Consider the following 13,313-nt stretch of genomic DNA (forward strand, 5'->3'; position numbering starts at 1 on the left):
CCAGAACACCCCACCCATATCATTCTTTGTTACCGTAATAACCTCAGAAACTTCACATAGATATATTAACACATGAACACCCAACCATATCCACCCTAGTTACCTTAATAACGTTTATCCCCTCACATAGATATATCAGTACCAAAGCACCCCACCCATATCCACCCTAGTTACCTTGACAACTTCAATCCCCTCACAAAGCTATAGCAACACTGGAGCACCCCACCCATATCCAGCCTGGTTACCTAAATAATCTCCCAAAGATACATCTACACCAGAGCACCCCACCCATACCCACCCTAGTTACCTCGATCCCCCTCATAAAAATATATCAACAGCCCCACCCATATCCACCCATGTTAACTTGATTACCTCGATCCCCTCACATAGATATATTAACACCAGAGCACCCCACCCATATCCTCCCATGTTAACTCAATAACCTCGATCCCTTCACAAAGATATATCAACACCAGAGCACCCCACCCATATCCTCCCTAGTTACCTTGATCCCCCTCATAAAAATATATTAACAACCCCACCCATATCCTTCCTAGTTACCTCGATAACTTCAATCCCCTCACAAAGAGCAGCGTCCTCTCCGTATTGCAGTCTACACTGATGTCCGGTGTCGTACATGATTCCCGGGGGCTGTGTCGGCAGGTTAAAGTCATGTCTCCCCGGTTCATCGTCAAGACAATAGCCCCAGTCACGACTGGAAAAAAAAAGAGAAGAAATCTCTAATAACATCTCAGTACATTTTAGAAATTTTAAAAACAGTTATAAGTATACTGATGGAAAAAAACAATACAGCAACACATGTGAATATTAACATCAAATACCGACTGCTACCAGAACCCTCATCCACAGCATCAAGAAGGAAGGAAGGAAATGTTTTATTTAACGACGCACTCAACACATTTTATGTATGGCTATACATTGAAAGAGGAAACCCGCTGTCACCACTTCATGGGCTACTCTTTTCGATTAGCAGCAAGGGATTTTTTATATGCACTATCCAACAGACAGGATAGCACATACCACTGCCTTTGATATACCAGTCATGGTCAACTGGATGGAACGAGAAAGAGCCCAATGGGCCCACCGACAGGGATCGATCCTAGACCGACTGCGAATCAAGCGAGCGCTTTACCACTGGACTATGTCCCACCCCAGCATCAGGGCCCCGTTCCACGAAGCGATCTTAGCCCTAAGATCAACTTAGTGCATAGGATAGCTATGAGCTTAAGGTAATCTTAGGGCTAAGATCGCTTCATGGAACGGGGCCCAGGAAGTTAATGGTGTTAGTCGTATTCAATGCCACATTACGTGTCTGTATTTTTAAACAGTCATAACTATTATAACAGTAAATTCAATTTGGTCGCTTTTGTTTTCTTATTTCTTTCCATCAGTATATTTGGTGTGCAAACCTATAGTGTGGTTATTTTGACATCTGGCCAAGAGAGACAGCAAAACCACTGTCAGAAAAAATTAACAAGGTATTTTGTTTAGAGACAGGACAGTATACACTAAAGTCATTGATCAATCAGTTGTAAGACCCTGAATGGGATTGGGAAATTGAATGTGATTGGATTCTACAACTGATCACACACAAAGGTAGAGCTCTACCACTGATCTTAGTCATAACTGAACAACAAAGGAAGTAAGAAATGTTTTATAACTGGCCTCAGTTGTGTCATGGTTACGCCTTTGGACATAAGGCTGGTAGGTACAGGATTCGCAGCCCGGTACCAGCTCCCGCCCAGAGCAAGTTATAACGACTCAATGGGTAGGTGTAAGACCACTACACTCTCTTCTGTCTCACTAACTACGAACAACTAACCCATTTTCCGGGACAGATAGCCCAGATAGCTGAGGTGTGTGCCCAGGACAGCGTGCTTGAACCTTAATTGGATATAAGCACGGAAATAAATTGAAATGAACTGAAATGTTTTATAATAATGATGCACTCAGCACATTTTAATTATGGTTAATATTTCATCGGACATTTGGTCAAGGACCTTGCAGATAACAAGAGCAAAAACATGCTGCTGTCACGCAATGGACTACTCTTTCTAATTAACAGCAAGGGATCTTTTATGCACAGCATTCCATGGCAGTTGCTGAGCACTGGTTGAATGAGAAGACTGAATAACTGACTGACTTACTCGAGGAACTTGGTGATGGACTCACGACTACACTTGGACCAACTCATCACGGTTCCGTCAGCGATGAGGTGGGGGGACATCACGTACTGCACGCCGGGGGGAGACTCACACGAGTTGTGAACGCTGTCGTGCTTCATACCAAAACTGTAACAGGGAAAACAAACACACATTGTGAAACACTCATACAAAGTCACTGAAAACAAAGCAATAATGAACATATTATATACAGCATACCGTACATACCTATGTATAAAACAAATCGGTATTTACATTTACCAGTGAGCAATGGAAGGCACAGGGCTGTACTAACAGGGTGAAGGGAGTTGACTAGAGGGCAAAAAGTACAATACATCTTTAAGTTTCAAGAATCTCTTTTAGTTGAGAAGTGCCCTTTTTTCTAGAAGAAAGGAAATACTTTATTTAACGATGCACTCAACACATTTTATTTACGGTTATATGGCGTCAGACATATGGTTAAGTACCACACAGATATTGAAGGAGGAAACCCACTTCATGGGCTACTCTTTTTTATTAGCAGCAAGGGATCTTTTATATGCACCATCCCATAGACAGAATAGCACATACCACGGCCTTTGATGTACCAGTTGTGGTGCACTGGCTGGAGTGAGAAATAGCCCAATGGGCCCACTGATGGGGATCGATCCCAAACCGACCACACATCAAGTGAGCGCTTTACCACTGGGCTACGTCTCGCCCTTTTATCCAGATGAAGACAACTCCCTAGTATTGTGCCATACGCAATGGAAGATGACACCTACTAGGGATGGAGGGCAGTGAAACCTCTCAAAACCGGACTCTCTATAAACAGGAACTTCCTCAAAACTGGACATTCCTTTTTTAAATACATATCAGTATAAAAATTAACCTCTCTAAACCGGATACCCCATAAAACCAGATTTGTTTTTCCTTTATCCTACATGTATCCAGTTTAGGGTGATTTTACTGTTATTAATTTGATTTTCAACTGGGGAAGGGGGAGAATGAATTATCAACAGAGTTGGGGAGCCAGTATTTGTATGTACACTTTTTCGAGAGGTGCAAGTGCAGAATGCTCCCTGCCTCCCTCCCCCTACATCTGACATCTTTGTGTTTCTATTGCTTTTTTACTACATCTCCTCCCCCCATCTCCCTGCACCTACTTGTGGCCGAGTTCATGAGTGATGGTGAAGGCGAGCGCTAGTCCTGTGTCCTCATTGATGTTGCACGTGCGATGAGGCTGACACATTCCCGCGACCTGTGCCAGGCCAAGCGTGCTGCATGGTTTGTTCATCCGGGAACAGATGTTGTGTCTACAGACAACAGCAATTAAAACTTGATTAATCATAACAGTAAATATTAATTACTAATTAATAATGAATATGAAATATATAATAGTGAAAATCTACTTGTATAACGTGGCAACAATGTATGTAATAGGTTAATTATAGGAAATTGTCTATCACTTTTTAAACTGATGTTCAAAGAAGAAAAATTATTTTGTACAAAACAAGAGAACCCCCCCCCCCCCTGCAAAACATTGCATCATCTTGAAAAAGTAAAGGGTTAATCTTGGAAATTAAGGGGTTAATCTTGAAAAGAAAATGGTTAATTTTGAGTATTTTGACAGTCAATGAACTTGTAAAATGATAGGACTTCAAATATGCTTTAAAAAATATTAACAGTTTCCTCATTTTAAACTTAATATGACTTAATATAATTTATTATACAAAACATTATCCCTTGTACAATAATGCAATATGCATGAAATAATACATTAGGAATACAAAACTGAAGTGTGGACTTCACCTTGTGAGCAAGACGGCGACATCATGGTGATTGGGGTCATCGTCATCACGGAAATTCATTTTCTTCTGCCATTTGCAAAAACTCTGAAGTGTCTTGTCAGCATGGTGTGTAATCTTCAAATCTTCCTGGTGAAAAGTTCAAAAATAAACTCTCGCACAACCAATCTCACAAAAAGTAGGATTGAAAATAAATGCATAGAAGATTGTGACTAGAAGACCTTCAATCCTGCTTTGAACAAAATGATATATAATTTTGAAAGTTAAAAATATGGGAATTATTGTTTTACTACTATTTCAAGAGGATTGCACTAAGTTAATGTTTATTTTGTTTAACGACACCACTTGAGCATACTGAATTATTCATTATCAGCTATTGGATGTCAATCATTTGCTAATTCTGACATAGTCTCAGAGGAAACCCAGTACATTTTTCAATTGGTTTAAACCATATTTATTTGCAGATCAAATTTGGGACTGGCCAACAGGTATGTGCCTATATTAAGGCCTCTCCCTACATTTAACAAATATACATGTTATAGATCAAGATGGCTAGAACAATATTACAATAAAGATAACACGGATAGATGGGGGGGGGGGGGGGGGGGGGGGGGGGGAGAAGAGGAAGGTGTTGAAGAAACAAAGAATAAATAGCAAACAGTTAGAATGGTTAAATGGTTAATTGATCTCGAAACGCTTACTATTTTTCAATTAGCAGCAAGTACACTATAAGATGGATATTATTTAGGGGATAATTATCAACATATTAAGAAATTTTCAAAAATGTAACATAAAATGAATGTGATGTATTCCATAAATTAACATATTTAAATATCAACTTCTGGTGCAGAAGGAATACTACTCAACTCAAGGGAAATATATATTGGTAAGCTGTCATTGCAAGCTTTATTATCAAATTTGTATAGAAAGAAATGAAAGAAATGTTTTTTATTTAATGATGCACTCAACACATTTTATTTACAGTTATATGGCGTCAGACATATGGTTAAGGACCACACAGATTTTGAGAGGAAACCCGCTGTCGCCACTACATGGCCTACTCTTTCCGATTAGCAGCAAGGGATCTTTTATTTACGCTTCCCACAGGCAGGATGGCCTTTGTTGAACCAGTTATGAATCACTGGTCAGTGCAAGTGGTTTACACCTACTCATTGAGCCTTGCGGAGCACTCACTTAGGGTTTGGAGTCGGTATCTGGATTAAAAATCCCATGCATCGACTGGGATCCGAATGCATTACCTACCAGCCTGTAGACCGATGGCCTAACCACAACGCCACTGAGGCCGGTCAAATTTGTATAGAGACCTGCAGTTTTTGAAAAGATCAAGGAAGGCCTATAAAACTGATGCATTTACTTGGTTGACATTTTACTTGCTGTTATATGATCTACAAGTACCAATAAAATACTGTAATACAACAGTATGCCATTTTATTTTAAACAATCTGCCATGTGAAATGTGGGAAAAATGACCGAGGGTTAAATGAAAGATCTGGGAGTGACTAATTTACCTGTGACTCTTCCAGCATTATGATTCTCACCACCACAATGTTAACAGCATTTCCAATCATAGCATCGTGGAAGAGTGCCGCCACCTGCAAGACATTGAAGACATTTCAACTTGTAAGAGAGCCAGGCAATGCTCAGACACATGTAACTGATTGTGTACACTTGCAGATGCCCAAGATGTAATGCAGGTGCAAATCCAGGGGGACGGTGCTGGGAATGCACACACACACCCTCTTGGAATTTCGAAGAGCCCGAAAAATGCAAAAGAATAGAAGACATATGTATGTGTTTCTAGGAGACATTAACATGTTGGTAGGATTGATGTTGGTAGGACTGGGATAGATTACCATAATCAATACTGAATTTTAGGTGGACTTTTGAATGCTGTAAAACATAGCATCTCCTCCATGAATGATGTAGGTGTCCCTTTTACATATTACATGACTGCGACGTTACAACCCACCATGTTCATGACTGTCAGTAGTTACAACTCACCATGTTCATGACTGTCAGTAGTTACAACTCACTGTGTTCATGATAGTCAGTAGTTACAACTCACTGTGTTCCTGACAGTCAGTAGTTACAACTCACTGTGTTCATGACTGTCAGTAGTTACAACTCACCGTGTTCATGACAGTCAGTAGTTACAACTCACCGTGTTCATGACAGTCAGTAGTTACAACTCACCGTGTTCATGACTGTCAGTAGTTACAACTCACCGTGTTCATGACTGTCAGTAGTTACAACTCACCGTGTTCATGACAGTCAGTAGTTACAACTCACCGTGTTCATGACTGTCAGTAGTTACAACTCACCGTGTTCATGACTGTCAGTAGTTACAACTCACCGTGTTCATGACTGTCAGTAGTTACAACTCACCGTGTTCATGACTGTCAGTAGTTACAACTCACCGTGTTCATGACTGTCAGTAGTTACAACTCACCGTGCTCATGACTGTCAGTAGTTACAACTCACCGTGTTCATGACAGTCAGTAGTTACAACTCACCGTGTTCCTGACTGTCAGCAGTTACAACTCACCGTGTTCATGACTGTCAGCAGTTACAACTCACCATGTTCATGACTGTCAGCAGTTACAACTCACCGTGTTCATGACTGTCAGCAGTTACAACTCACCGTGTTCATGACTGTCAGCAGTTACAACTCACCGTGTTCATGACTGTCAGCAGTTACAACTCACCGTGTTCATGACTGTCAGCAGTTACAACTCACCGTGTTCATGACTGTCAGTAGTTACAACTCACCGTGCTCATGACTGTCAGTAGTTACAACTCACCGTGCTCATGATTGTGAGTAGTTACAACTCACCGTGTTCATGGCTGTCAGTAATTATAACTCACCATGTTCATGACCATGAGTACGTAGTTCTCCATGTCCTCGTTCTTGTAATACTCTAATATAACTCACCATGTTCATGACCGTGAGTATGTAGTTCTCCATGTCCTCAATCTTGTAATACTCTAATATAACTCACCATGTTCATGACTATGAGTAGTTATAACTCACCATGTTCATGACCGTGAGTATGTAGGTCTCAATGTCCTCGTTCTTGTAATACCCTAATATAACTCACCATGTTCATGACTGAGTACATAGTTCTCGATGTCCTCGTTCTTGTAATACCCTAATATAACTCACCATGTTCATTACCGTGAGTACATAGTTCTCCATGTCCTCGTTCTTGTAATACCCTAATATAACTCACCATGTTCATGACTGTGAGTACATAGTTCTGGATGTCCTCGTTCTTGTAATACCCTAATATAACTCGCCATGTTCATGACCGTGAGTATGTAGTTCTCCATGTCCTCGTTCTTGTAATACCCTAATATAACTCACCATGTTCATGACTGAGTACATAGTTCTCGATGTCCTTGTTCTTGTAATACCCTAATATAACTCACCATGTTCATGACCGTGAGTATGTAGTTCTCAATGTCCTCGTTCTTGTAATACCTTAATATAACTCACCATGTTCATGACCGTGAGTATGTAGTTCTCAATGTCCTCGTTCTTGTAATACCCTAATATAACTCACCATGTTCATGACCGTGAGTACGTAGTTCTCAATGTCCTCGTTCTTGTAATACCCTAATATAACTCACCATGTTCATGACTGTGAGTACGTAGTTCTCCATGTCCTCGTTCCTGTAATACTCTAATATAGCTCACCATGTTCATGACTGAGTAGTTATAACTCACCATGTTCATGACTGTGAGTATGTAGTTCTCAATGTCCTTGTTCTTGTAACACTAATGTAACTCACCATGTTCATGACTGTGAGTAGTTATAACTCACCATGTTCATGACCGTGAGTACGTAGTTCTCGATGTCCTCATTCTTGTAGTACTCGACCATCTGCGGCTCAACGACGACCAGCGTCTCGACGTGTTTCTCCACGGAGATCGATCTCTTCCTGCGGCGGTGTTTCTTCTGCACGTGGTTGTTGTGACGCTCCCACCGCTCTCGGTTTGTAAAAATACTCTCTGTGTCATCTGGGGAAAACAAAGACAAATATCTGTCAGGGATGGTGGATGGATGCCGGATTTTTTAGAAGAAGGGATACAACTTTAAAAAGGGGTCCTGCAGTATTCCAAAGTACATGAACAGGCATTAACATCCAGGTTAGATATTATATCACAAAACATACACATGCACAGACACACACAAATAAAGTTATTATACATTCATCTATTTAAAAAAAAAAGGACTTTGGGAGCATTTCAATGTTCTGGAACACTGACACATTCCCCCAGCACACATCTCATCCCTTGGATGTGTTATTCTAACAGCTAACTTGCCAAGAAATGAGTAATCTCAACATGTAAATTTGTGTAGGCTGCATTTAAGGTAAACTGGATGGACGGATAAATGGATAGGTGTATGATAATGGATGACTAAATAGATGGATGGATGTATGGATAGGATAGATGAATGGACAGATGGATGGATGGACAGAAGAATGGATGAATGAATGGACAGATGGTCAGATAGATGAATGGATGGAGGTAGGGAGGGTGGGAGGGAGGGAGGGATTTATGAGTGAATGAATGAATGAATGAATGGAGGAATGAAAGGATCAGGCATATCAAATTTTGTTTCTGAAATTAGTCTGTGAGATACATAATGAAAAAATCTAATCTTCTTGACAACAGACAAGTTGGAACTGTTCCGATCTCATGCCACAGTTTACGAAACTCCATAGTTTCACAGTTTAACAATCTGCCATATCTTTCTGTTTGTGCATCTAACTGTGGAATCCCGTGTTTGTCAACAGCCAGAAACCTAAATCTGTTATATGTGGGCTGATTACATTCCGGGCTCATAATGCAAATAGGTTACGAACACTCCTGACAGATGTAGTTCAAATTGAAAGTCAAGTGCACTTACCCAGTTAATGGAAGCCATGGAAAATAATAATCTGTATTCTTGACACTGAACATAATCACTGGAGTTTAAAGACACAAAACTATGCGGGTTTTTTTAAATAGTTTTTCATGGCAACAATGGGGTTTATGATGACGTGTTAGTGTTAAAGAATGAATGAATGTTTAACGACACCCCAGCATGAAAAATACATCGGCTATTGGGTGTCAAACTATGGTAATGCAAATAAATAAAGTGATGATCAACATCAATATAAAAATTCAAGACTTAAAACAAAAACAGTGTAAAGAACTGTGCAAAAACAAATATCACAGAATTTTACGGATACTGAATTTTACTCAAAACTTCAATTTTGTGCTGTATTGGCCATTCTCAAAGAGAATGTTACACCCCTGCACCACGGTGAGGTTACAGCACACGCAGGGGTGTCACTGTTAGTGTTAAAGGTAACTACATTATTAAATATTACTGCAGACTCAAATAGCTGGGGAACTGAGCATTTCTCAGGGCAAACAGAGAATGTATGTAGGGTACCCAATAGATCATTCTGATAAGGCTTAAAAATATTGTGTGTTTCAGAAAAGGTGCCCAAAAAATAATAAGGGGTTGGGTAGCTCGGCTTTTTATTTAAAAAAAAAAAAAAAAAAAAAAAACCAACAACACATATATATATATATATATATATATATATATATATATATATATATACTGAACAAAAAAAGAAACTTCCGATTTATACATATAGTATTTGTTGTGTTAAAGAATTCATTGTGTAATGAAATTATATAGGTAGTATTAGCCTTGAGCTGTATTATCAGGATTCATGAATTTTAGACATCGACAACGTGAAATTCAATTTGCACGTGCATGCATGGTTCGACATGTCCCGTGTAGTATTCGGTCAATTTGTTTTACTTGTCTTACTGACATTGTTGTCAAGTGAACGAAAACGCTTCAAAATTTGTAAAACAATTAACGTTTTTTACATTGTAGCATTTTTAGTATGCCAAGAATACCCAATAATTTACGCGAACGGGCGATTGGCATGCTTGATGCTGGCATGTCGACAGAAGACGTTACAAGGCATGTTGGGAGTTCCAGTCGAGCGATACGAAATCTTCGCGTAAGCACCAACGACTTGCCACGTCGTGGACGTCCGCGTGTTACAACGCGTGGTCAAGACCGCTATATCATGAACACGCATTTGCGCAATCGATTCCAAACTGCCACTGCTATTGCTGCTACACACCTGGGCTTCATAATAACCGAATCAGTGGGCAAACTCTTCGTAATCGTCTGCGGGAGAACGGTTTACATGCACGACGTCCTTACGTCGGATGCGTTTTAACGCAACGTCATCGTCTAAATCGTCTTAATTGGGCACGTGTACACACTCGTTGGATACGGCGACGCTGGAATACCGTTATTTTTTCGGATGAATCCAGATTTTCTTTACAACGTGGTGATGGCAGGGTGCGCGTCTACCGTAGGAGAAATGAACGCTATGCTGATTGTTGTGTTCTTGAACGAGATCGTTTCGGGGGTGGGGGTTGTGTCATGATCTGGGCAGCCATTGCCCATGGTTATCGTTCACCACTAGTCGTCATTAATGGCAATTTAAATGCTCAACGTTACCGCGATAACATTCTCGCTCATCACGTCATTCCTCTGTTCCATAACAACGCCAACATCTCGATTTTTCAGCATGATAATGCCACCTCTCATACAGCTAGAGACACTGTAAATTTTCTTAGGACAAATAACATTGATTTCATTGATGACTGGCCCGCTAAAAGTCCTGATCTCAACCCCATCGAGCATGTCTGGGATAGTCTGGACAGACGATTGAGGCGTCGTCCCAACCCACCCGCTAACGTCAACGAACTTCGTCAAGCGCTCATTCAGGAATGGAACAATATTCCACAGGCAGAAATCAACACTTTAGTCAATTCTATGCGCCTGCGATGCACTACAGTGGTCAATTCAAGAGGTGGTCATACCCGTTATTAAGTGGGTGGGTTTTTTTTTAACCCCTACCACACTTGGTCAACATTTCTCCCAGTTTCTGTTAACCTATGGCCAAGTTATGTTCAAGCAAAGTTAGCGGAAGTTTCTTATTTTGTTCAGTACGGAAGTTATTTGGTTTAGTACTACCTACACACACATCAGTTAATGAGTGACTGGGAGACTCCATGGTATTTGCGACATGGAGAGTGACTTTTTTGCTATTTCATTTTCATTTCAAATACTTTTCGTGCTTATATCCTATTAAGGTTCAAGCACGCTGTCCTGGGCACACATCTCAGTTATTTTGGCAGTCTGTCCAGAACAGTGGGTTAGTTGATAGCGATTAGTGAGAGAGAAGTCAGTGTAGTGATCTTACACCTACCCATCGAGTCATTAAAACTTGCTCTGGGTGGAATCTGGTACCGGGCTGCGAACCCAGTACCTACCAGCCTGTAGTCCGATGACTTAACCACGACACCACCGAGACCATTTTGTTGTTGTTATAAAGTCTTTTAAGACCAAATTCATATTAATTATTATATGCATATCCAAGGGCTTCTAGAATTTTTATAAAATCTATTAGCCATGGGATCAGTGATTTTAAAAATTTACTAGCCACAATTAAAAATTTACTAGCCATAATTAAAAATTTACTAGCCACGATGTCTTGTTTACAGAAAGAAAGAAAGAAAGAAATGTTTTATTTAACGACGCACTCAATACATTTTATTTACGGTTATATTGCGTCAGACATATGGTTAAGGACCACACAGATATATAGAGAGGAAACCCGCTGTCGCCACTACATGGGCTACTCTTTCCGATTAGCAGCAAGGGATCTTTTATTTGCGCTTCCCACAGGCAGGATAGCACAAACCGTGGCCTTTGTTGAACCAGTTATGGATCACTGGTAGGTGCAAGTGTTTTACACCTACCCATTGAGCCTTGCGGAGCACTCACTCAGGGTTTGGAGTCGGTATCTGGATTAAAAATCCCATGCCTCGACTGGGATCCGAACCCAGCACCTACCAGCCTGTAGACCGATGGCCTAACCACTACGCCACCGAGGCCGGTATCTTGTTTACAGAGGATCTCGTTCTAAGAGATTTCACTGTATAAAATCTGTTGATTTTTAAACACTGTGTATTATTAGGGTTGTACTTAGTCTAAAACAAGTGGGGGGATGGGGGGATAGGGCTGAAAAGATAATCAAAAACCAAGAATCTTGACAAAAAGAAAAAAACTTTAAACTAAAAAGATGCGTTTTTGTATTTTTTTTCTTTAAAATAACTGCCCTTATGCTGCCTACCCCACTCCCCACTGCCCCACACGGTACTGTCATGATTCTAAAGTAATTCTTACCTGGAACACCACAAGACTTTGTGTGATCATCTGTGGATTTATGTACTCTAGATATGTCCAGTTTGGCCGGTAGAGCTGACCGCTTGTATATGATGTGTGGATGTCTGGAGTCATTGGCGCGGTTGTGTCCCTTGACAGGCTCAATGAAATAGTCCTCATCATGCGCATGCACAAATCCCATCTGGAAAGGAAATTATCCAATAATGGTTAAAAAAAAAATATGAATATTTTTATTTTTATATTTTTTTGTGAGGGTGGGGGGTGGGGGTGAAGGGTTAAAACACAAAATAAACAAAACAACAAACTAGTGAACATGAGTGATCATTAAATACCATTTATTTTGTGTTTCTCCAAAATGTAGTCAATAAAGAAAAGTGAAATGGAAATGCTTTTGAACAAGTTGTAAGATAATACAATCTAATGGATGAGGGTAGTTTAATATTTTATTTCTTATATATCTTCTAAAACCAAATTTAATAGAAGGTTTAATGTCTTTTCTTTTTAAAAAAAAACACTTACGTGTATTTATGGAACTTGTATTTGACAGATTTCATACATGTACATGTAGGTGGTAATCAGTTTTGAGAGTGTTAATTTCAGTAGAAATTTGACATGATACGTCATCACCATGAAGCCATGCATTATTTATGGTATCACATAGCAATAGTACACACGTATGTTATTAATTAAAAGTCATACAATTGGCTGGTCCTATGTGATAACTGTCATCACAGCCATACCAACCAATCAAATGAGCACAATCAAAACTGATTGCTCTGTGACTGCCAGAGCAAGCTTCATAGATATGTTTTCACTGTAAAAGACGTTTAAATTTGTTTTAAACCTAGGGATGGGGATTGTTGTGTGTGTGTGTGTGTGTGTGTGTGTGTGTGTGTGTGTGTGTGTGTGTGTGGATATGTATGAAATAGGACACTATATTCACTTCCATATGATACAATTTATCTTACAGTACGTTTACAAATATATCAAACTCATATCTACGTGTTAAATCAACTCGTTTTAAGATAAATGTATCTGAC

At 39.9% G+C, this 13,313-nt stretch overlaps 1 protein-coding gene across 2 annotated transcripts in view; it reads right to left on the reverse strand.

Moving 5' to 3' along the window:
• LOC121384626 (A disintegrin and metalloproteinase with thrombospondin motifs 12-like) overlaps positions 1-13,313 on the reverse strand; it is a 90,135-nt gene that overhangs the window by 26,428 nt on the left and 50,394 nt on the right. For both annotated transcript variants that reach the window (XM_041515093.1, XM_041515102.1), the window contains exons 3-9: positions 12,274-12,454; positions 7,816-8,012; positions 5,500-5,583; positions 3,975-4,099; positions 3,329-3,478; positions 2,169-2,312; positions 562-715 (exon numbers count right to left, since the gene is read on the reverse strand). In XM_041515093.1, coding sequence (XP_041371027.1) covers positions 562-715; positions 2,169-2,312; positions 3,329-3,478; positions 3,975-4,099; positions 5,500-5,583; positions 7,816-8,012; positions 12,274-12,454 — 1,035 coding nt within the window. The remainder of the gene's footprint in view (positions 1-561; positions 716-2,168; positions 2,313-3,328; positions 3,479-3,974; positions 4,100-5,499; positions 5,584-7,815; positions 8,013-12,273; positions 12,455-13,313) is intronic.

The sequence above is a fragment of the Gigantopelta aegis genome, chromosome 2, assembly GCF_016097555.1.
Source record: "Gigantopelta aegis isolate Gae_Host chromosome 2, Gae_host_genome, whole genome shotgun sequence".
NCBI lineage: Eukaryota > Metazoa > Mollusca > Gastropoda > Neomphalida > Peltospiridae > Gigantopelta > Gigantopelta aegis.